General features: G+C 46.9%; 1 protein-coding gene across 1 annotated transcript in view; it reads right to left on the reverse strand.

Moving 5' to 3' along the window:
• MMS22L (MMS22 like, DNA repair protein) overlaps window positions 1-22107 on the reverse strand; it is a 426716-nt gene that overhangs the window by 161299 nt on the left and 243310 nt on the right. Inside the window, exons 14-15 of the mRNA XM_069235533.1 lie at window positions 15528-15718; window positions 13097-13247 (exon numbers count right to left, since the gene is read on the reverse strand). Coding sequence (XP_069091634.1) covers window positions 13097-13247; window positions 15528-15718 — 342 coding nt within the window. The remainder of the gene's footprint in view (window positions 1-13096; window positions 13248-15527; window positions 15719-22107) is intronic.

The raw sequence follows: 22107 nt of genomic DNA on the forward strand, positions 1-22107 counted from the left end.
AGTCCAGTGGGCCCCCAAATTGGTTTACAGGGGCAAAACTCGATAATACTAACACTCTCTTTTGTGGTAATGTGGGCAAGCAGTTAGGCTTATCAGAGGGAAGTGCTAAGCATTTGTTGTACTCACAGAGGCAGTAAATGAGACATGCACTCAAAGAATAAATCAAAGACCAATTTACAAAAATAACACTTCTTTTTATATGTGTTTTGAAAACAAGAACTTCGTTAAAGAGGAAGTACTGTTTTTTATCAATTCTTACAGGGAAAGCAAGCAAACCTGTGCGCCATTACGCACAACGTAATCCTATGGAAGGAAAGGTCAATAATGCATAAAGGTAAAGTGTAGGAAAGTGCCCTCTTTCTGGACTGGTTACCCCCACTTTTTGCCTGATAGCAGTGTGCTTAGACTGTTTTCACTGGGATCCTGCTAATCAGGACTGCAGTGATTGTGCTCTCTCCTCTAAATTTGGTTGTCTTGGTACTTCTTACACCCCACAATTGGTATTCTGGTGTACCTTTGAAAGTCCCTGGTAAATGGTACTTAAATACCCAGGGCATAGGTACACCAGAGTCTCCCATGGGCTGCAGCATGTATTATGCCACCCAAGGGAGCCTGTGGAAACCTGTGTTTGTAGGCCTGCCCTTTGCAGCCCGCATGAAATGGTGCATGCACCTTTTACTGCTGGTCACTACACCAGGTCACTGTAAGTCACTCTTATGGTAGGCCCGTTCAGCCCAAAGGGCAGGGTGCAGTTCCCTGTGTGTGTGGGCACCCCTGCATGGGGAGAGGTGCCCCTACAAACTCCAGTTCCAATTCACTGGGCTTCAAAAGTTAGGAGAAGCCATTTTAGAAATGTACTGGCCACTGGTCACTCACTACCTGTGGTCCCATCCACATAATTATAACTCCGAACCTTGTCATGTTTGGTATCAAACATGTCAGAATCATACCCCCATACTGATTCTAGTATTGGTGGCATGTTTCCATGCACCCTGGGGGTTCCCTAAAGGGTCCCCAGATCTGCTCCTACTCGTCTTCCAGGGTCTGCAGGCAGCCCATGCTGCTGCAGCCCCTCAAACACGATTCTGCCCTCCTGCTGCTTGACCAGCTCAAGCAGGGGACAGCAGAACAAGGGACTTCCTGTAGGAGAGGGGAGCAACCTTCTCTCCTTTCGAAAGTGATGTTACTGGGCTGGGGAGGGGTAGCCTCCCCACCATACTTGACTGCTTTGAATGACACATTTGGTGCCACCGTTGCATATTCCGGTTTGCACCTGTCCAGGGACTACTAGTCTCTGCTCTGGTGCCAAACACTCCCCTGTCCAGCTCCACTCTAGGATGGTGGCCAGATCTCCTCCAGGAAGCCATCTTGGTTGAAACGAAGATGGACAGAGGCCTCGGGGGGAATCTCACTGGCTATGCTAGGTAGCTTACGTGAGAGACCCCTCCTGATAGGTGGTCACTCCAAAAAGTGACCAAACCCCCTTTTTGGGTTATTTACAGACTAACCTTGAGGATGGGTGTTCAGATTATTTGTGCAAGACTCCACCAGGATCTCTTTGTAAAGACATCTTCTGCTCCTGGCGTCCGGAACCGCTGCTGGGTAACACAGGAACCGAACAAGACTGCAACGCCAGAGAAAACTTCTCCTTGCAACAGTGTTTTCCACTGCTCCTGTCAACAATCTGCAACATATCCATGTCTGTGCATCATCTGGGGTCGGCAAGACTTCAGCTGCACCAAGGAAGCAAGACAGAGTCTCCCTTGGAGTGAAGAAGTCACTCCCTGCATCCGCAGGCACCTAAGACAATGACGTCCAGCTGGTGGGATCTTCTGTCGGCCGGATCTGTAACGATTCCTCAACACAAGTGGTGGTGGTGGTTCGGAGGGATCCCCTGAGTTGTCTCGGCCTTCTGTTCAACATGGGAGACGGTAAACCCTTGCCTCTGCCACTCAGACAGAATCCCTGTGTACCACGACTGTTGCATCAACCAAGGCTTTTTGACTCCTGCTTCGAAGGATCTTCAGGCTCCAAGTGGCCCCTGCCTCCATGACTCTACCTCTGCAAGGACAGTCTCCTCTCTGCTGCTCCAGCGACGTGGGACTCCTCTTCAGGTGTGCTGACTGGGCCTCACTGTGACTTACTGTGCATGATACCAGCGGATTGCTTGTGGGGGCTCTGGCTGCTTCTGCTGGCTCTCCTGTCTTCTGAGGGTCAGCCAGGACTCCCCTCCAAGGGTAGGGTCCCCAGGACCGTGCTGGTCCTCCACAGCTCTGCAAAACATCCAACAGCATCTCTTGCATTTGCTTGTGCTTGTTGGTGGCCATCCTGACCACTGACCCATCTGCAAACCAGTGACCTTCGAGGGGCAGCTCACAGGCGATTTCAGGGACTCCTCTGCAGCTCCTGGACTCCTCTGCAGCTCCTGGACCCCGCAGCTCGACTTCATACATCACCGTCGACCTGGACCTTCAGCTACAGAAGGGTGAGCACTGGCTCCTGCCCCACCTGGACACTCCTGCATGGACTGGACTCTGTCACCTCCTTTTGCAAGTCCTCTATACCCGAAATCTGCTCTTGGGTTCCACTGGTCCGGTTCTGCCTCTGCATTCTCCAACCGTGACATCCCCAAGTTAGCCTATGGGAAAACCAGGTAACTTACCTCTCTGCAGCCAGCCAATGGGTTATCTTCTAGGTACTTACCTCTTGGGGTTCCACTCTCCCCTAGCACTTGTCTAACTACTCCATACACTCTGGTGGGGGACACCCATTTCCATTTCATTTTTTTAGTATATAGTTTTACCTCGCAACCCCCCCGCCCCACCCCCCCGGCAACACTGGCTAATTTATGCTTTTCCTGAGTACTTATATCTTGTGTGTTTATACCTCCAAAGGGAGGTACACCAATAGTAGTCTGTCTTGGTGTGCCTATAATAAAGTACCTTTATTTTTGCAACACTGTGTGGTTCCTTTCATATGTGATGCTACTGTGTGACTACTGTGATATTACAAGTACTTCACATGCCTTCTAGATAAGTCTTGGCTGCTCACCACAGCTACCCTAGAGAGTTCTGGCTATCTAGACACTGTAACACTATCTAATTGGAGCTTGCCTGGACCCAGTATAAGGTGTAACACCTTAGGTGTTCACCACACACTGGGCCAGCTTCCTACAGTAAGTACAGTTGGTTTCGGGGTTCACCTTCTGGGTTTAGAGATGTACGGGCCCAAGGTCCAAAGTACTACCAGCAGTTGATCGGGAGCTCCCAGAATTACACCAGGAGCAGGGTGCTGCTGAGGTTGTAGCTGGGCGTCTTATTGGGGGGGAGCTGAGGGGGGAGTTGCGATTGTCAAGAGAGGTGTGGGCAGGCATGGTTTCACGCCAAAAGGTCCACAATTCTTCTGCTATCACCAAGCATTGCCTCTTCTTCGTTGAGTTCAGAGGTGCCACCTAAATACTCAAATTAGGGGAGTTACGAGGATGCCAGTTAGCGGCCAACATAAGGTGACTACACCCTGTATATGACCACTTGCTCTGGGAAGTGGGCATAACCCTGACCCTAGAATATTAATTCTGTCCAATACAAGATGGAGGAATTTGAAAAGTGGAGTCCACATCATCTGGTCCACCTTAGGGGTGTGACTCGCATGATTTGGGCTCACCTCCTAATCTTACTAGTTTTTCCACCTGTCTTGCCACCGGAAAGTAGGGTCGGGACGGGGGGAGGTCTTCAACGCCATCTGGGTCACATAATAAAGGCGGCTGGTCCTTTGAAGCTTTCCCCTCTGGAATGTCCATCCTGCCCGGAGAGGTGATAATACTTCTGCCCAGGGCTGGCTTTGTTCCTGGGCTCTCACCTCAGGAGGTCATAAATCTGTCTAGGGTGGCTTTGCTTCTTTAGACCAGTCAGTCAACACACTAGCAGTTAAGTAGGTTTTCAGGGGGCACCTCTAAGATGCATTTTGGAACTTACAGAGGGTGCTAAAGTTTGTGCCAACAGTTTTGGGAAAGAGATCTGACACTGGGGACCTGGTCACAGAGATCCAGTGCACTTTCAGTTGAAATCACATCAGATACCAGGCAAAAGGTGGGGGCTAACCATGCCAAAAAGGGTGCTTTCCTATGTAGGAAAGTGCCCCCTTCTGCATGGTTACCCCCTATTTGCTGCCTGATATCTGATGCTAACTTGACTGAGGGTGTGCTGGATCATGCTAACCAGGCCCCAGCACCTGTGTTCCTTCCCTAAACTATACCATAGCTTACACAATTGGCACACCCCTGGCACACAGCTAGGTCCCCTGTAAAGGTACCAGTGGTACCAAGGGCCCTGTGGCCAAGGAGGGTCTCTAAGGGCTGCAGCATGTATTATGCCACCCTAAAGGACACCTCACCAAACACATGCACATTGCCATTGCAAATTGTGTGTGTTGGGGGGGAGAAAAGGGTAAAGTCAACTTGGAATCACTCCATGTGGCATAGGTAAACCAAGAGAGGTGCGGGCAGGCATGGTTTCACGCCAAAAGGTCCACAGCTCTTCTGCTGTTATCACCAAGCATTGCCTCTTCTTCGTCCTTCTTCTATTCAAACCTGAATCTTGAGTTCAGAGGTGCCACCTAAATACTCAAATTAGGGGAGTTATGGGGATGCCAGGTAGCAGCCAATGTAGCAGACACTGCCATTGCAAATTGTGTGTGTTGGTGGGGAGAAAAGGGTAAAGTCAATTTGGCATCCCTCTATGGGTGCCATGCCCTTAAACCACTGCCTGTGGCATAGGTAAATCACCCTCTAGCAGGCCTTGCAACCCTAGGGCAGGGTGCACTATACCACAAGTGAAGCTATAGCTGCATGAACAATATGCCCCTGCAGTGTCTAAGTCCATTCTTAGACATTGTAAGTGCACTGTGGCCATATTGAGTACATGGGCTGGGAGTTTGCCATTACGAACTCCACAGCTCAATGATGGCTTCACTGAAAACCGGGAATTTGGTATCAAACTTCTCAGCTCAATAAAACCACGCTAATGCCAGTGTTGGATTAATTGAAAAATGAACACAAAGGGCATCTTAGAGAGGCCCCCTATATTTCACCCAACCCTCAAGTGTGAGGCGGACCGGTCTGTGCCAGCCTGACATTAAGAGACAAGTTTCTGACCCCACATGCTGAGAGCTGTTGTGCTCTCTGGGGTGGGGGTCAAAGCCTGGTCTGGGTGGAGGTGCTTCACACTTTCCCCCTGCAGGAACAGCAACACTTGGCAGTGACCCTCAAAGGCTCCTGCTTTACTCTGCCCCAGGGCACTCCTGCTAGTGGAGATGCACCTCTCATTGACCAAGCCTCACTTTTGGCAGCAGGCCGGGCGGGACAATTAGTAAACACCAGGAGGAGTGTCCACACCACCTGGGACATCCCACTAGGGTGCCCAGAGCTGAGATAAATACTCCCTCTTGTTTTGAAGGATGTTAGCCATTAAGGTTAGGAATGTGCCCCCTCCCCAAAGGGAGTGGGCACAGGAAGGGTGTAGCCACCCTCAGGGACAGCAGCCATTGGCTACTGCCGTCTGACCCCTGTAACGCACCAAAATCTAGTATTTAGGGGCATCCCTGAACCCTGCTCTTCAGATTCCTGGCGACCTGAAAGAAGAAGGAGGAATGAAGAGCCGCACCAGCAGAGAAGACTCCAGACGACAAATGACTTGGCCCCAGCCCTACCAGACTTATCTGCAGCTTCAAGACTCCTATTAAAAGGCAACACATCCTGCAGGACCAGCGACCTCTACAAACCCACAGAGGACTGCCTGCCTACCCAAGTACCAAGATCTCCCGAGGACAGTGGCCCTGTCCACAAAGAAACCTACAAGAAGCCTCCAGAACAACGCCGGATCCACAAGACCTGCCGACTCTGCCACCGACGCCCATAGCCTGTGTCTAGGTGGCCCACTAGTCCAGAGAAGGTTCTCAGGCAATACTGACCTCGAGTCCACCCTGGGTTGACACCTCCTGAACAGCACAATTGTGCCTGCAGCTAAGTCCAGAGGACCCTCATGGCTCTGGGGATGTTGTTCCGGTGCTTAAAGGTATCCGTGCACCCAGAGCCCCCGGGCTTTGGGGAACCCAACCAATGGTCCAGCAACATCTAGTCGGTTCTCTACTTGCCTGTCCAGTCATTGGTTTTCTTCAGCCAACTCCGTGGATCAAGCATGAAGCATCTTTGTGACCCCCAGGGTTCCTCCACTGAAAAGCATTGGGCACCCGATGCTGTGTTTGCACCCTGCACCCGGCCGCCCCATGCCACTGAGGGTGTGTGTTTGGTGCTGACCTGTGGCCCCACTGGTGCTTATCTAACCCCCGTCAGGTCTCAGCCCTGAAGTCGCGGACACTTATTTGCAAGCTGTTTCTTTTTAAGTGCCCCCAGTCTCCATAGGATTCCAATAGGTGCCCGACTTTAACCTCTGCACCCAGCCAGCCGGTGTTGCTGGTGGTGCACCCTTGGTATCTTCCTAAACGTTGCCAAGTGGACACCCTAACCCCCAAAGACTGGGATCTTAAGTCGAGTACTTACCTGCAAATTGTGTGGTTACTTTTCCTCCCCTAGAACTGCATTGGTTTCTATGAGAAATTGCACTGTCTACTTTTGAAATTGAAAAGTGTTCTTAGTAAACAGTTTTACCTGTGAATTCTAAACAAAGTCCATTTGATACCCAGAAGTGATACATTCTTGAAACTGTACTTACCTGCATCAAAGATCCTTTGGTTCTAGAAATAAAGTAACAAAGTATATTTTTCATACATAAAACATTTGTCTGGAGTTAGTAATTGTGCGTGTGCCTCATTTCTTGACTGTGTGTGTACAACAAGTGCTTAGAACTACCCTCTGATAAGCCTAACTGCTCCACCACACTACCACAGAAGAGAGCATAGGTATTATCTACTTTAGCCTCTGGAGATTTACTGGACTCTGTGCACACAATACCTTGCTTGGTATAGTATATACAGAGCCAGTTTCCTACATCCTACGCCTCCCATGGCTGTGGAACTTGGTGCTGAGAGACTGCACTGGTCACCTGTACCCAGGATGAAGACTTCCTATGATTGCACTGCCTAGCAGCTGCAATCTGGGGTACTGGCTGGTGACCAACTGGCGGGCGCTAGACACAGCCTGCTTGCTTTGCTGGATTCCTTGTCTGGTGTGTCTGGACCTTCTTCGAGTGCAGCATGCCTGCTTTACATCTTGTGGTGAGTGAGGGTGCCAGAGAGGATGTCTCTCAGTTAACCTGGTGAATTGCCGAGGGCCACTCCCTGCCGTAGCACTCACCATGGTGGAGGAGAAAGTGTTGAGCTCTCTGAAGATCGGCTGTGCCCGTTGGTTCAGAGCTCTCATAGACCCCCCCTTTTTTTGTTTGCAACACACTCGGGCATAATGATGGTAATGCCAAGGCTGCAAAGAACCACAGTCAGGAGTCTCTAGATGCCGCACCACAGGCAGCATCCCCAGATCTGGGAAAGGGTGCAATGGCCCGCCTTGACGCCAATCTCTGCAGTCGCTCTCCTCAGCTCGACAAGTTTCTTCAAGCTATTTTGGACTCAAAAACCTCCTTGCAGGCCAAGATTGACACTTTCTTGCTATATGTTAATCTGCTCAGGGTGGAACTGGCAGAAAGAATAGTCAAGTCTGAATCAGCTTTCGCCTCACTGTCGCCTGACCTTAAGACCCTCCAGTCGCAAATACAGGAGCTGCAGAATGAAGTAATTTCCCTTCTTTGCCAGGCAGAAGATACTGATGGTCACTCACACCAGAATAATGTTTGTTTCCTTGGCTTCCCCAAAGGCTACGAGAGTCCCAGTGTAGAACCCTTTCTGGAGGATTGGCTGGTGAAGACTGTCCTGGAGGGCAAGGTACCAAAATTATTTTCAGTGGAGCAGGCACACTACGTACCGGGCAGGTTGCCACCCCCTGGGGACAGTCCGTGACTAGTGATAGCTGTTTTCCTCAATTACAGGGGATGAGAATTGATCGTGCAGTTGTTCCACTCCAAAGGCCCCTGGCGATCTGAAATTTTCACCATCATGGCGTACCTGAACTTCACAGTGGAAGTGCAGCGGAAACGCAATTCCTACACTGCAGTTAAGCAGAAGCTGCAAGAACTGTCCTTGAAACATGAACTACTAAACCCAGCCAAACTTAAACTTGTAGATGGCGACTCTGCTCAGCTCTTTTTATCTCCTGAGGATGTATGGACCTGGCTGAATGCCAAGAGTTTGTCGGGGGACACTGGCACTGAGAAGTGGCTGGAAGAGTGACTGACACCTACACCACACTGAAGAAGACGCAAGAAAATGGTACATCGCCACATCTTTGAGCAAGTGCCCAGAGAACGAGCGCAAGCAGTGGAGCAGGCTTCGCACCCTGGGACAAATCCATCTGCAGTGCTACGTCAACAGTGTCCTTTGGATATCAGCTCAGTGGCTAGCAGTTCAGGGGCCTCATCTGACACTACAACTCAGGGACCGGTTCCGATGCACAGGATGGCAGATGACTTGATGTGATGCTCCCCCTGCCCTTTTGTTTCCATATTAGCTTTGTCTTTGCTGTTTGTCTCTTTAGCTGCCCATTAATAGGGGCGCCATTGCTTGGATCCAGCCCAGCTACCACAAGCATAATGTTGGGCACCACTGCCGGAGTTATGCTATTATAAATGTGCCATGACCTGTGGCTGTTGACAGGCAGCCCTTGGCTCATTGTGGTCTGATATACACATGGGGCTTCTGCTGCATGGATGTACAGATTGGAGGGTCGTTGCACTCACATACATTTATACAAGGGTGATCTCAGGCTTGACGCTGCTCCCCATTATAGATTGCTAACATGGAATATGCGCTGCATGGTCACTCTCTCAGCATAGTAAGATAAATGGATACATTACACGCTGCCATGTACATGCAGCGATTTTGCATGAAACACACCTGATGCATGGCCAATTAGGTAAGGTGATTGAGAAATGCAGGGGACAGGTCTATGGTACTACATCGTCCGCCTATGTGAGGGAAGTGTTGGTGTGGGTAGCCCCAGGTGTCCCATATGTGGTGAACTCCCAAAGGATTGATGAGGGGTGCCAGTTTGTGATCCTAGAAGGTCATCAGGATGGAATGCCATTCATGGTGGTGGCTATTAATGCCCCAAACTTTGGTCAATGCCCATCCTGGATGGTGACCCTGGTTACTCTGGTGTTACTGCGAGACCCTCAGACGCCTGGGTTGTGGGGTGGCGATTATAACTGCATGCCCAAAGTGGACAGGGACCGCTCTGTTCCTCTCGTTTAGGGGGCCCACATATACGGATGGCACAGCATTTCAGGGAGTGGGTGGCCCGCTATCGTCTCCATGGTGCTTGCCGCTTGCTTAATCCCACAACTGATGAATACTCGTATTCTCCCGTCCATGATATTTATACGAGACTGGATCTTTTTCTTTGTAGTGATTCCCTGGGAGGGCACATTATGGGAGCAGAGTACTTGGCGCATACAATGTCGGATCACTGACCACCACTGGGTACGATCAACAGGGGGAGACCGCGGTCCCAGATTCCAACCTGGAGGCTCCAGACAGCGGTCTTCCTGGACCCACCCTTAAAAGAGGTGTTATCTACTCACGTTGTCACCTACTTTGAGCTGAACAGAGAGAGGAACATCCAGGGCAGTAGAATGGGATAACCGCAGAGCTCCCCACCATGGAACGGGAGAGCTCCCCACCATGGAATGGGAGAGGAGGGCACTGGAGCCCAAGATGGAGAGCTGGATCGGCTGTTGTCCCTTTGTAAGGAGTAAAGACAGTCGGAGACGAGACTAGGAAGCCATGATTATAGGTGATGCCTGGCCACCTTACACTCGGAGGGAGATTGATCGAAAAGGTTGTTACCTTGGTTGGTGAGCGAGGTTTTGCAGAGGCCTCCAACTGGCGCAATTCAGCTACCTGATGGCACAGTGGTTAATACACAGGCAGACAGTAACACTGCCTTTATGGAGTACTGCCGCACATTTTATTCGGTGGAGAACATCTTCTCACCCGAGGGTGTACGGGACTACCTCTGCAATCTGCTGCTATCTCGGCTACCGTTGATTCACAGGGAGGAGCTAGAGGCACCCCTACAGCTGGATGAGATCCAGCTTGGTATTAAGCAAATTGCTCGTAACAAAACACCAGGCACAGATGTTCTTAATAGAATACTATGCAGTGCATTCCACCATTATGGCACCAAAGCTTCTTGAGGTCTTGGTAAGGCCAGACAGTTGGGACAGTTGCCTCAATGTCTCACGGAGACACTAATTGCGGTCCTCCTTAAAACAAGACGTGACAGCTTAGATGTCTTGTCCTACTGGCCATCCTACTGGCTAGAGGAGTCTCAGCAGTTGAGGGTGGCCAGTTTGTCTTGGGGCTGTTATGTGGTGGGCTAGGGTGACCGCTCACCCTTTTCTTCCCTCATTCCAATCTGGCAAATGCCAGCCCTCCGTGAGATAACAGGTCATTTCGACCTGACACCATGGACGACAGCTGATATATTGGTCCTGGGAGAGCTTTACCATGAGAAGAGCCTCATGTCCTTCCAGGATGTTATGGACACACATGGGATTACAGCCGGACATTTCCTAGCACATAAAGCGATTCACCATGCACTACACAAGATCTAGGGAGTGGAAGGGAGGAAACCACCTTAATCCCGGTTACTACATGTTCTGTTATCCTACGGGGCAAAAGCCACGCCATTACAAATCTATATAATGCACTGCAAACCACATCCCATAGAGGGTTTGGGTTAGCACAAGATCAATGGGACTTGATTCTACCAAGACTACTGATAGACAAACAGTGGGACCAAGCTCTGCAGCATGTCAAAGCGGCGTCCTGCAATCTGCGCTTCCGGTTCACCCAATTCAATTACATATATCAAACCCACCTCCCTTCTCACCGAATATAAAACATGGACCCAGGGGCTTCCTCTGGATGTCCTGGATGCAGGATACCAGATGCCGGCTTTCATCATATGATGTGGGAATGTGCAATGCTCCAACATGCTTTGGGTGGGGGAGGGGAGTAATTAAGATAACGGTTGGAATAGTAGGACGCATGATACCATCCACTCCGGAACCCTGCATGTTGGGCGTTCGTACAAGTACATGAATAAATTTATAGATTTGAAGTTTATCCTGTTTAAGCATCACACTGCAATGCAACTGAAGGCACCTGTAGCTCCAGACATTAAAGGGTGGCTGAGGGCATGCGCTGAGTCAGATTTCTTTGCACGAATGTGTCTTCACGGAACGATTACAAGGGGAGGAACCTGCTGGGACCAATATGTTGGGAAGATCGAAGCAAACGATCAATCCTCCCTGAAATCTATGCTCAGGGCGTTAAGAGCTTGCATTTGTGGACCCACAAGGGACTGGGAGCAATGGCTAGGCCAGTGATACTCAGAGTACGGCCCGGGGGCCTCATGCGGCCCTCCTGACCTTTACATGTGGCCCCATGGCTGATCAACAGTAGCACTGGGCTGTTGTATACTCCACTTACTAACATTAAAAAGATGTTCTCTAAAGATGCAAGCATTTACTTAAAGGTTAACTTCAGGTAAATGGAACTCAGAGGAAGGAAGTAACTAGAATGTCCTGCACCATTTAACTTTAGGAACACCTTCATTTTTTTAAGCCAGCTTGCAGCAAACGTTTAAAAATATGATAAAGTCTCTTCAAAATTCCAAAAGTGCAATTCATTAACATGCAGAACCTTTTTATTTATATACATTAGATTATATCAGTGCGTTGAGAAATATATAAAAAATGTTTAAAGTGAATGTTTTCAAACTTGAATTTGGAGACATACAATATGTTTCCCTCCCCGATGCCAATGCCAACAGTGAGCTAAGAGGCAAGTCAGTTCTTATGTGCACTTTAAGATTGGCCTGGGTTTTCATTATACATGAACACCATTATACACAGGTGAGGGATTTCTAAAGCACACATCTTGAAGCCATGCGTTTCGAGGTCCTCTCATATGAGAAGAAAAAAAGAGGGAAAATGAAATAAAATAATCGCCTAGGATCACAGAATTTATTAAAGTGGGGAAGCCGGGATTAATCTGAGGTTTAATAGCATCAATGCGGCCCTCGGTTACATCACAGACCCAACATTTTGGCCCCTGGGAAAATGTTTGCAAGTACCCATGGGCTAGGCAATGGGACCTAGCACGGGACCTAGCACGGTTACCAATTGTCGATGAAGTGAGTGAGACAGTATTACGACGGGTACTACCTGGTGCTGCTCTCACGCGGCAACCCGTAGATGGGAAAGTGCTAGAGGAGTGTCTTCTCTCAGGACTAGGCCTATGTAAAACCCACTGATTCGCCTTTCAGATGTTATGTCGATGCGGTTATGTGTGGCCTGTTCATCAGTTGTTTGCCCGTCATATTTGTCACTTGCATTCACCTTGACAGTATGTGCACTATTGTCATGATCGTACAGGAGCAATGTGCCGAATCTTTTATTAGGGTTTGTGTCCGTCTGTTATTTTTTTCTTCTTGCTGTGTCAGTACAATTGTATTTACCAAGGTATGAGAATGTTCTGCTGGCTCTACCTTCCATCTACTATGCACTGCTTTTCTGCTCTTGTTGAAAACAGATTTAAAAAAATGGTTAAGTGCTAGTCTCTAAAAATGAGTGCCGGTGGGCCCACCTGCAAGCACTGGTTCAAATTAAGCACTGAAAGCGAGTAACGTCTTCTTACGCAATGCATTGACGTTATGTAATCACAATGGCAATATTCAGTCATGTAACTTGCTGTCCGAAAGATAAACTGCCTTTTAAAGTAGACAGATACGGAACTGTCAACATTCATCAGTCAAATGTATATTTTACACAGTTTAGAAGTTGTGTACACGAGGAAGAAGGACAATGTGTAAAGAGGCATATTTTCAGTCCAGAACTTTTCATTTTTCCAAAGGAAGCCAAAAGTGGAACTGAGGTTTAGCACTGCGCAATTTATTAGTCTATTTAATGATCTTTAAGATGTGGGGCATGAGAAATATTCTGAAAGAGGAATTGGAATTGCCTACCTGTTTTGTATAAGGTGGCTTAGATACCTAGATGCCAATCGAGGGCACAGCATGTCATCCCATCCAAACAGCTGCATCATTGATAGAACCGGGTGGGGCTGGAGATCAGATGGAGCTGTGCTTGGCATGTCTAGAGCCAGCAAGGCAAAACCTGATTGCAAAAAAAAAAAAAAAAAAAAAAAAGAAATGGATGTAGAAAAGAGAAATATCGTCAGTACATGATATACACGAAGACAACTATCCATATTGTTAGTGTGAATAACGTGTATCTACATTATTCTAAACGCCACATAAAGAATTTCCATTTTGGTAGCGTCTTTTAGACTGCTAAGGAGTATAATTTTTTTTTTAATTATATTTGCGCATGTTCAGCTAACTTTGGCATATGGACTAAATGTGAGTCTCAAATTCTTACACAAGAACGTGAATTAAATAAAATTAGCCGAAATGTAGGAACATAATTTGCAAAACCTAGCAGAGAGATGAAATACGATTTTTTTTTATTTTTTTATTTTTTTAAACAACGTCTCATTTTTTGCGTTTGCAAGAGACAGCAGGGGTTCTAGGCTGGCCCCGTTAATGAGCTCGCGGCCACCGAAGCCACGGCACATCGTTGATGTTTACATTGTGTCTAAAACACAGTTGTAGGTGAATTAGCAACGATCTTCTTCTGCTCCACAAGCTGAAGCTCGTGGATTAATAACCCCAGTGTATGCCTATTTTGTGTATTACAGCCAAGCCAGAATCGCTGGGCTTTGCCAAATGCTTGTTGTACATGATGGTCAACCTTTTATTTCACATATTCCAAATAATTAAACGTTGTGGGTGTAAAGAGTAGGAAAAAACAAAAAGGCATACATTTTTAAATAGTGTGGTCTATGGGGCTACTGAATTGAGGGATCCTGCTAGCGGCTTGCAACCTGAAAGGCTGACTGATGGATAAAAGCCAGGTAGTTTAATGGATCTGAGAGTTGACGAGGGAAGCAACAGTACAGAAAGTCAGAAGAGGCATGCTGCATCAGCAAACAGAGCATGCTGGGCAACAGAGGGCCAGGCAATGAGAGGCTTGGAAAGCTATGAATGGCCTTGGCGGTTAGGACGAAGACATTAGGACTCTGTTTAGAAGACAGATAGCCTGCCTTACTTATGTAGATATGCAGCGGTAAGGGATACCTGTGGCAGGCTGAATAGGATACGTGCAACAAAATGAATAACTATTTCAAAGTGAAATAAGACATGTTGGGAGTCTTTCCGCTTACAGGCAGTTCCAGTAACCTAAATCATTCATTACATACATGTTCCTATCTCAAAAATTTGGTTGTAGGAAAGGGAAGATGCTTGAGGAGTTTTAAAATGCTACAAGGATGGAAATAAACATGCAGTGGCTGTGGTCGCAGTAATACCACTCGCATGCTTGTGCCTGCGAGGACTCCTGGGTTCCAGGTCGAGGAGGTAGGCGACAGAGTCAGGGGAAGGTGGTCAGAAAGGCGCATTTGTTTTCAGAAGAACAGAGTGCGAGAGGGGAAAAGGCCAGTCAACGGCTGGACACCAGTATTGGAGGAAGAAATGTTGGCTCAGAAGAGAGGAAAGAGGAGCAGAAAGTACGCATGGTCATATGCACATTTTGGGAACCCAAAGTATGAGATGCTTTCACCACTGTAGGTGGTCCAGAGGGGCTGAAGGAGTCTCGGGAGGGACAACCCGGTAAGGTGGTTGGGGGTCAGTGGTGAAGTGCAAAACCACCAGGAGACTGAGAAACGTCAATCAGTGAGGCAGGATAAGAACTACTCTGAAGACCACCATTGGTACCCAGCAAGCAGGTGTCGTGAGCAATGCTGGGTGGTGAATCGTAAGCCCAGTATTCTGTCTATTAGTCTGATGCTCAACACACGGACCAATTTAGTTACACCAAGCAGAACACCACACATGAATGATGGAGGCATAAGGCAGATAATACGTTTCACAGTTGATTCCTTAAGTCAATAGTATAAATATATACCACACCAGGATCAATAAACGTTGCTCATCTCAGCCACAGGTATCCACGGACCACACACCACAGCCACACAAAGAGTTTCTCACAGAGCATTCACTGATTATTAGTATCAAACTGGACATCAAGCAGACAAGACATCACAAAGTCCTGGGCGGGTGTAATAAGAGGGCAAGCACAGGACGTTTGCATCGCTGCTACGTGTGATGTATACCGTGGAATACTATGATGCTTTCTATGCGCTGCATTCATAATCACAGTATTTGTCAGCTTGCAAACACACAAAAACAAACACATATAAAAAATCGAGCTCTTTAAACTATCTCAGTCTGAATATGAGCACTGAGAAGTGAAATCATTAAGCAACAAAAAAGCATTTTTTCCCCCAAAGACAACATCACTCAAGGAGAAAACTTTGAAACAAAAACCTAAACAGACCTGCAGCTGTGTCTGCAAGTTGAGGAGGAGGTGTCTGCGACAATCTCAGAGTCTTCAAGTAGGGAAATACATTTTTCCAGAGTTCACTGGCAACAGCTAGGTGGTGCTCTTTCACAACAGACAAAGATTGTTGATGGTGAAGGCCTGCATTCCCCATCTTCAGTCCCTGACTGGTACGTTCATGAACACTTCTGAAAAGAAAAAAAAATATCAGCATTTCTAAAATATATTCCAGCAAAGACCACTATAATCACATCTAATGTTTGCTTCCGTAACGCTGGCAATTTAATTTGCCTTTTCCTTTGAAAATCTTTCAAATTTGTACTAAGGCACTTGATGGGCAAATGTTAACATATTAACGTTAATGCACTACATAGGTCAAATCTAAAAAAGAAATCGTCATGTGGCTACAACACGGGTTTGTATTTTCATAAGTAAACTTGGAAAAAGTTGTTTTCAAAAGCCGTATGTATGAATGCGTGGCTCTGTGTGAACTAGTATAGCAGCACAAAATACTAACAAGGAGCTTGTTCGGTACAGTCAGGAGCAGACCCTCGTGTAAGATGGAAGGTACTTCCGCAAAGCTCTAAATGGGACAGGGCCTGTCAAGACTGAGCCTTGGCAAAGCAAAACAATTTGTGGAAACACTAAACAGTCTCACCCAGTGCTTAATTTGTGCTTGTCATTTACGGTGCTGAGCACCGGCACTTATTTGTGAGGGCCAGGGCTTATTCTTATGCCTCAAGCATTTTCTGCGAGCAAAATACACATATGGGAAAGACGGAAGAAGGAAAAACTAAAAAGCGTCATAAAGGGAGAAAGTAGAAAGTTGCAGGATGAGCTGAAGGGGCAGGGGTGGCCATAAATGGATTGAAGAGGCCCGCGATGGCTTCAGGATTAAGCTGCCTCAGTATTCAGTGCTGGTAGATTTAATCACCATGAATACAAAGAATCAGCAGGTAGGGATAAATACAATCATTGATTTAAGACACCAGTGCTCAATCCTGATCTCTGGGGACAATTTATTTCCCTTATTTATTTAAATCGTTTTGGTAAGAAAGGTAAGCAGTGGTTATTCGGTAAACATTCTGTAAATATTAACACATAAAAATGTACATAACATCACAAACAATAATGACAAGAAACCAACTCATTGAGTCGTGGCGGTATCACAAAGGAGGGTTGTGCCCCTCGTTCATTCTTTACCTTGTGGTCACTATCATGAAATTCAAGTTGTGATCCACTGAAAAACAATGGCTGAGGGCCTAAGCGGCACCCAGCGGTCAAATACCTATCTATTTATTTCCAAAGGTATTGTATGGTGCATATCTCATTTCTCAATACATTGACTTGTAAGCCCTCAGTCTCACACAAAATGGGTTGACGCGTTTCGGCCTATCCCGTCGTGGCCTCCTCAGGACTCGAGAAGGGCAGTACCGCCTCCACAAAAATCAACAACAAACATGAACTAGTATCATTCAGAACGGTAACAAGGGAGTAGATTTAATTACAGCAGCCTTGTGTTTAAGAGAAGGGCTTTCAGCACCGGCACCTCTTTATTTACAAATTAAGCACAGGTCTCACCTCTGACAACCAACTGGTTTGCCAATTCTAGGCTTTTTTCAAAATATAAAGATGGCCTGCATACTTGTACACAAATGCATTGCTGCCACCTTGGAACAGTTTATCGTTGGTACAAGAAAAATCATTCCAAGATGGCCTGCGCGTGTATGTGCACATTTGTGCAGTGATGTTTCTTAAAACAAATGAAAACTCATGCCATGTTAGCTACCGCGCCTCTACAGACAGGCATCCTGAAACAGATGTACACCCTTTTAGGTACGATCACCAACTGATACAGCAGTGGGCACCCAGCACAATCGAGATGGAGGGCAAGAAGGTACGTGGGGGAAAGGTGCTAATAACTGATCAGAAGAGTGGGTGCAAACTGAAGGGACGAAGAGAGAGGCTGATAGAGAAATAGAAAATAGTTCCCATGCACAGCAATGCAAAGGTCTGACATCAGAAGTGAAAGAATACAACTCATCCAATCAAAAGAGGGTGAAGCCAAAATGGTCTTTGGAAGGACAACTCAGGAATAGGGAGGAAAGCCACAGAAAAAGGTGCAGGGAAAGGGGATGCAAAAGAAAGTCAATGAATCATGAGGAAAGCTGGACACAAAGCCCACTTCAAGTGTATACAAGATACAAAAGGTCTGTTTTCCAAAAGAATAAAACTGGCTCTAAGGGAAACCTAAAAAATAAGGACACTTAACTACAGCTCTATGGGCCCCTCTGCTTCTGTCCTTCGCTGGCTGAAGAAACAAAAATGGTACTTGTTTGAATGTCACACACAAGAAAATGCAACATAATTTAAGTCCCCTTTGTGACACAAGGATGTAGGATGACAACAAGGCAGATACTGCTTTTTGCCGTTGGTGTACCTGGGCCTATGAAACAATTGCACTCCCAGTGAATAACAACACAATACCCTTTGTGCACTTGAATCTCCAGTGGTAGACAGCAAGCAAGCACTAAAAACACCAATTACCTTTACTTTTATTTTGTCAGATGTTTTACTGCTTATAGCCCAGAATAATCTGGCTATTTAAACATTGTGCTGTCTGTGGATTTGGCTATTCTTCATCCAGTAAGATTCCTAGAGCCCAGTGATGAGTGGGGTAAGCAGTATCCACAGTTAGGATACCGCTTCCCCCGATTACAAAGGCCCTGTGCTACTGCGCCTGAATGAATGAATGAATGGGGTTTGTAGAGCGCGCGGCTACTTGTAAGTGTCCCAGCACAGCAACCCTAATCCCTGGAGGAGAACAGCCACGTTTTCCGCTGCTTTCTGAAGGCGGCCTCCTGAGGGGACTTCCAGAGATTGCGTGGGAGCCGGTTCCATGCTTTAGCTGCAGGAAACGAGAAGGCTCGGCCACCTTTCTTCATGCGTTTGAAGCCGGGAACAGCCAGCAAAGTGGCTGATGCAGAACGCAACACTCTGGAGGAACAGTATCAGTGCTTTAAGTGCGTACAGGCACTTTTTTATTTTGAGAGGGAGAGGACCGGCACATCTCAAGAAAAACGTAATACTTTTAATTGGAGAGTATCGGCACTTCTCGAAAACAAGTAGGTACTCTGGCACAGAGTACCTGCACTTTAATTTTTCCATTTCAAGCGATGGACATACGGCTGGGCAAAAGCAGCAGGAGCCTTGCAGCAACGCTTTGAACCACCTGGAGACTCCGAGACAACGAGATAGAGGGTATTCGCAAAATCCAGGTGCGATGTGAGCAAGGCATGGATGAGAGTTTTCCCACAATGCAGGAGTAAAAAGGAACAGAAAATTCCCAAAAGTACGAAGCATCGTGAAGCACTGACCCACTACCATGGAGATTTGAGACTGCATGCACAAAAGGTTATCTAACATAACACCGAAGTTTTTCACCACCAAAGCAGAGGGGGGGAGGGCACCAGATCAATAGTGTGCCCTGTAAAGTTATGGGCAAAGTCACCAGCTATGGCAAGTTGAGACATCATAGACGCAATGAGAGGCCGCCAACTGCTCTGCTAAATCATCCGTGTGAAGGTTAAAATCCTCCCTGGAATTCCGAGGTACGTTTACCTGGTGGAAAAATCAGACTAGTAAATTGTCAGGCCTCTGTCTGACCCCCTTCAATGGCACAGAGGGAGCATCGAACAGTCCCCACTGCCGGCCACGCCTTCTAGTATGGCAGAGTGGTTAATGTCTGTCTCGCATTGGACTCACACGTATAGGACGGTAGTGCCTCGGCAGTTACGTAGATGGAAAGGATTCACAGAGAGGAGCGGATAACTACTCTATTCCATGACTAGTTGAGGATTTTAGATCTCTTCTTAATCACATTTCAAAGAGACAAAACGCAGACAAGGAAGAAATACAGTGTCTTTCAGATGTTGTAAGGGTTAGATTTTTTTAAGTGGCAAAAAAACACCAAGGCAAAAATATGACATTTGACTGCTATCAAAGCAAAGGTGTGTACTTGAGTTTGGAAGCGCATGCATGAATGGATGCGTGCATGCGTCAGGCGCTAAGGGGCACTCGTGTGGGAAAATGTGCACATATGAGTAGAATGTGTCGGTGAGTAACTACAAAAGAACTTTCTGCATACTGGTGGATGTAAGATTTTGCACTCCCATGTTGTGGGTGAGCTCAAATGGATGAATGTGTGCAAATGTGAGATACAACAGGCACCAATGTGGGTTGGGCAAATATAGGAATATATCTGGGTGGGCGAATCAAGGTGCTTGTGCACATGCAAGGAATATGGCGTCATCTGGTGTGTGGGAGAGGGTTTCGCTGCTCTTTTGCATTCAGGTAGCAAGGACGAAGCATTTACCAGGAGAAGGAAGGAATTCCAAATAGCCAGGGCCACTGAAATTATGCAGCAGGTGAGGACCAAATTATATAGCGGGGTTAACTAAATTTTGCGGCACAAAAAGGCAAATTATGCAAAGTAATGCGACACATTTTGTAATATTACTTCATCAGCTTTGTCATTTTTGCACTTGTTAGCACGGATTTAGCATAGGTTGCACCTCATTAGTAGCAGTTTAACACCCAAATTTAGCTAAAAGCCTTCCACTGTGCAGAAACATGTCGCTGCATTTTTAGTAACTTTTGAGCTGCTGGGACTAAAACAATATTTTTTTGTTCAAATCTGCAAATCATGCAGCAGATGATGGATTATTTGGCAAATGCGCGATTATGTGAAAATTGCTGCGGCCGTGCATTTGCATAATTCCAGGTGCCCTGCACCTATGGGAACGAGCAATTACATTAGCCGGGAAGTGTGTTGGGGAATAGCAGGTCAAAAATGAGGCAAGGAGGGCCTGCTCCATGAAGATTCAAGTGTTAGGATGAGGAGCTGACAACCGGTTTGCCCTGTTAGAAGGCAAAGGAAGGAGATATTCACGACAAGTTGAAGATGGTGCGTGCATTAAAATGAATATTTCTCAAAGTGAGAGAAGGCGTCCAGAGAGTGTTTGCTGGTAGACTGCTGCAGTAATCCTGCGAGTTCATTACTAGTGTCTCGATCTGTCACTCTGTGGAAGACATTTTGGAGGCGGTCTCTGCAAATGGCACTCTGGGATGGCAGGCTGGGGGTGGATGTGTGCTTTGAATGATATGTAGGTACACAAGCAGCATGCAGTGTGCATGTGTGGGAGTATTTGGGAATGATTAAGTAATGTGAACACTCCTGGAGGTGTGTCTACATGTGCTGAAGCTATGTGTATAAACATATTTGAGCACAGGTGTGTAAATAGGGCATGTATTCAAAAGCAGGGGTAGGAGTAACAATGCAGGTATGGAGGGGAGTTACGTTTACCAATACAATTAAGTACACAAAAGTGTTAAGAATGTATACGAGAGGTTGGTACGTCCACATGAGGTGGGTATAGGAGTGCATGCGTGGGTGTATGTAGGCAGGCATCAGTTGGTATGTAGCCATGCTCGGCAGAGGCAGGTTTACGCATTCATGTGGAGGATGCATGTATGACTTGGGACTATTTGCACATGCAGGGCAGGATTCCAGGCACAGGTAGTTGTACACATGCAGGGTGGTGAATATTAACAGAGGAATATACATGTACACTGGGAAGGGGGATGGAGAAAATGTGAGCCTGCATAAGGGTTACAAGAATTAGCTTTTCTTTTCATGGACGCATGCTTATATGGACAATGTGTGAATGTGCTGGGGCCTTTGACAGGTCGAGTGATGTGAGACATTGGGAGGAAGTACGATAGCAAGGGGGCGTGAGAGAAATGCACAGGAACGGATATGCACGTCTACGTGCAGTGCGTTGCCCAGTTAAGGAGCTACGGTTTCTCGATGACTTACAGCCAGCTTGGCCGGCACAGTCCTCTCCTGTAGGAACAAAAGTAGTGGCAAACAGAATACCTACAACATTTTCTCAAGACAACATGGCACGAATTCAATTTAGCACTAAATTGTGGACGAACCCTCCACTGCCGCTCTCGCTACTTAATCTAATTTAGAAGTTGGGGCTGTCTAGAGCTTTAACAAAGATGTCTGCAGGGAATCTATGTTCCCAGAGACAGAGGTGGGGAGGAGCGGGAGGGGCAGGTTAGGGGAGACATTAACAGATTTGTCTGGCTGGGTACGATCAGAGACATTGCTGCAGTGCGCTGATCAAGTAAATAACATGCTTATTAAAAACAATCTGCAAGAAGGAGCTATCATTCCTCTTTCCATTTATCTTCTGGGCAATTCGATTGAGAAGGTGCATTTACGGCGCGGAATGCTTTATTACATTTGCTTTATTGAATTCTATAAACAGCCCTGTAAAGTCACAGTCAAGAGGTATGGAGGCCTACAGGGGCAAGCAATCACAGAGGCCATTTCATTTTTGCAATTTTATACAGCGCCGACATGTCTCGAAGGCACTAGAGCGCTTTAAAACAGTAGCAGTGTACAATGGTACATCGATTTACAGTAATTAAGTTCAGACATTTCCATAGGTAGATGCGACCAGGACAATTGCAGCAACTGGTCAAAGGTCGTATACAGTTTAAGCGT

This window comes from Pleurodeles waltl, chromosome 5 (assembly GCF_031143425.1).
Source record: "Pleurodeles waltl isolate 20211129_DDA chromosome 5, aPleWal1.hap1.20221129, whole genome shotgun sequence".
In the NCBI taxonomy this organism is placed as follows: Eukaryota; Metazoa; Chordata; class Amphibia; order Caudata; family Salamandridae; genus Pleurodeles; species Pleurodeles waltl.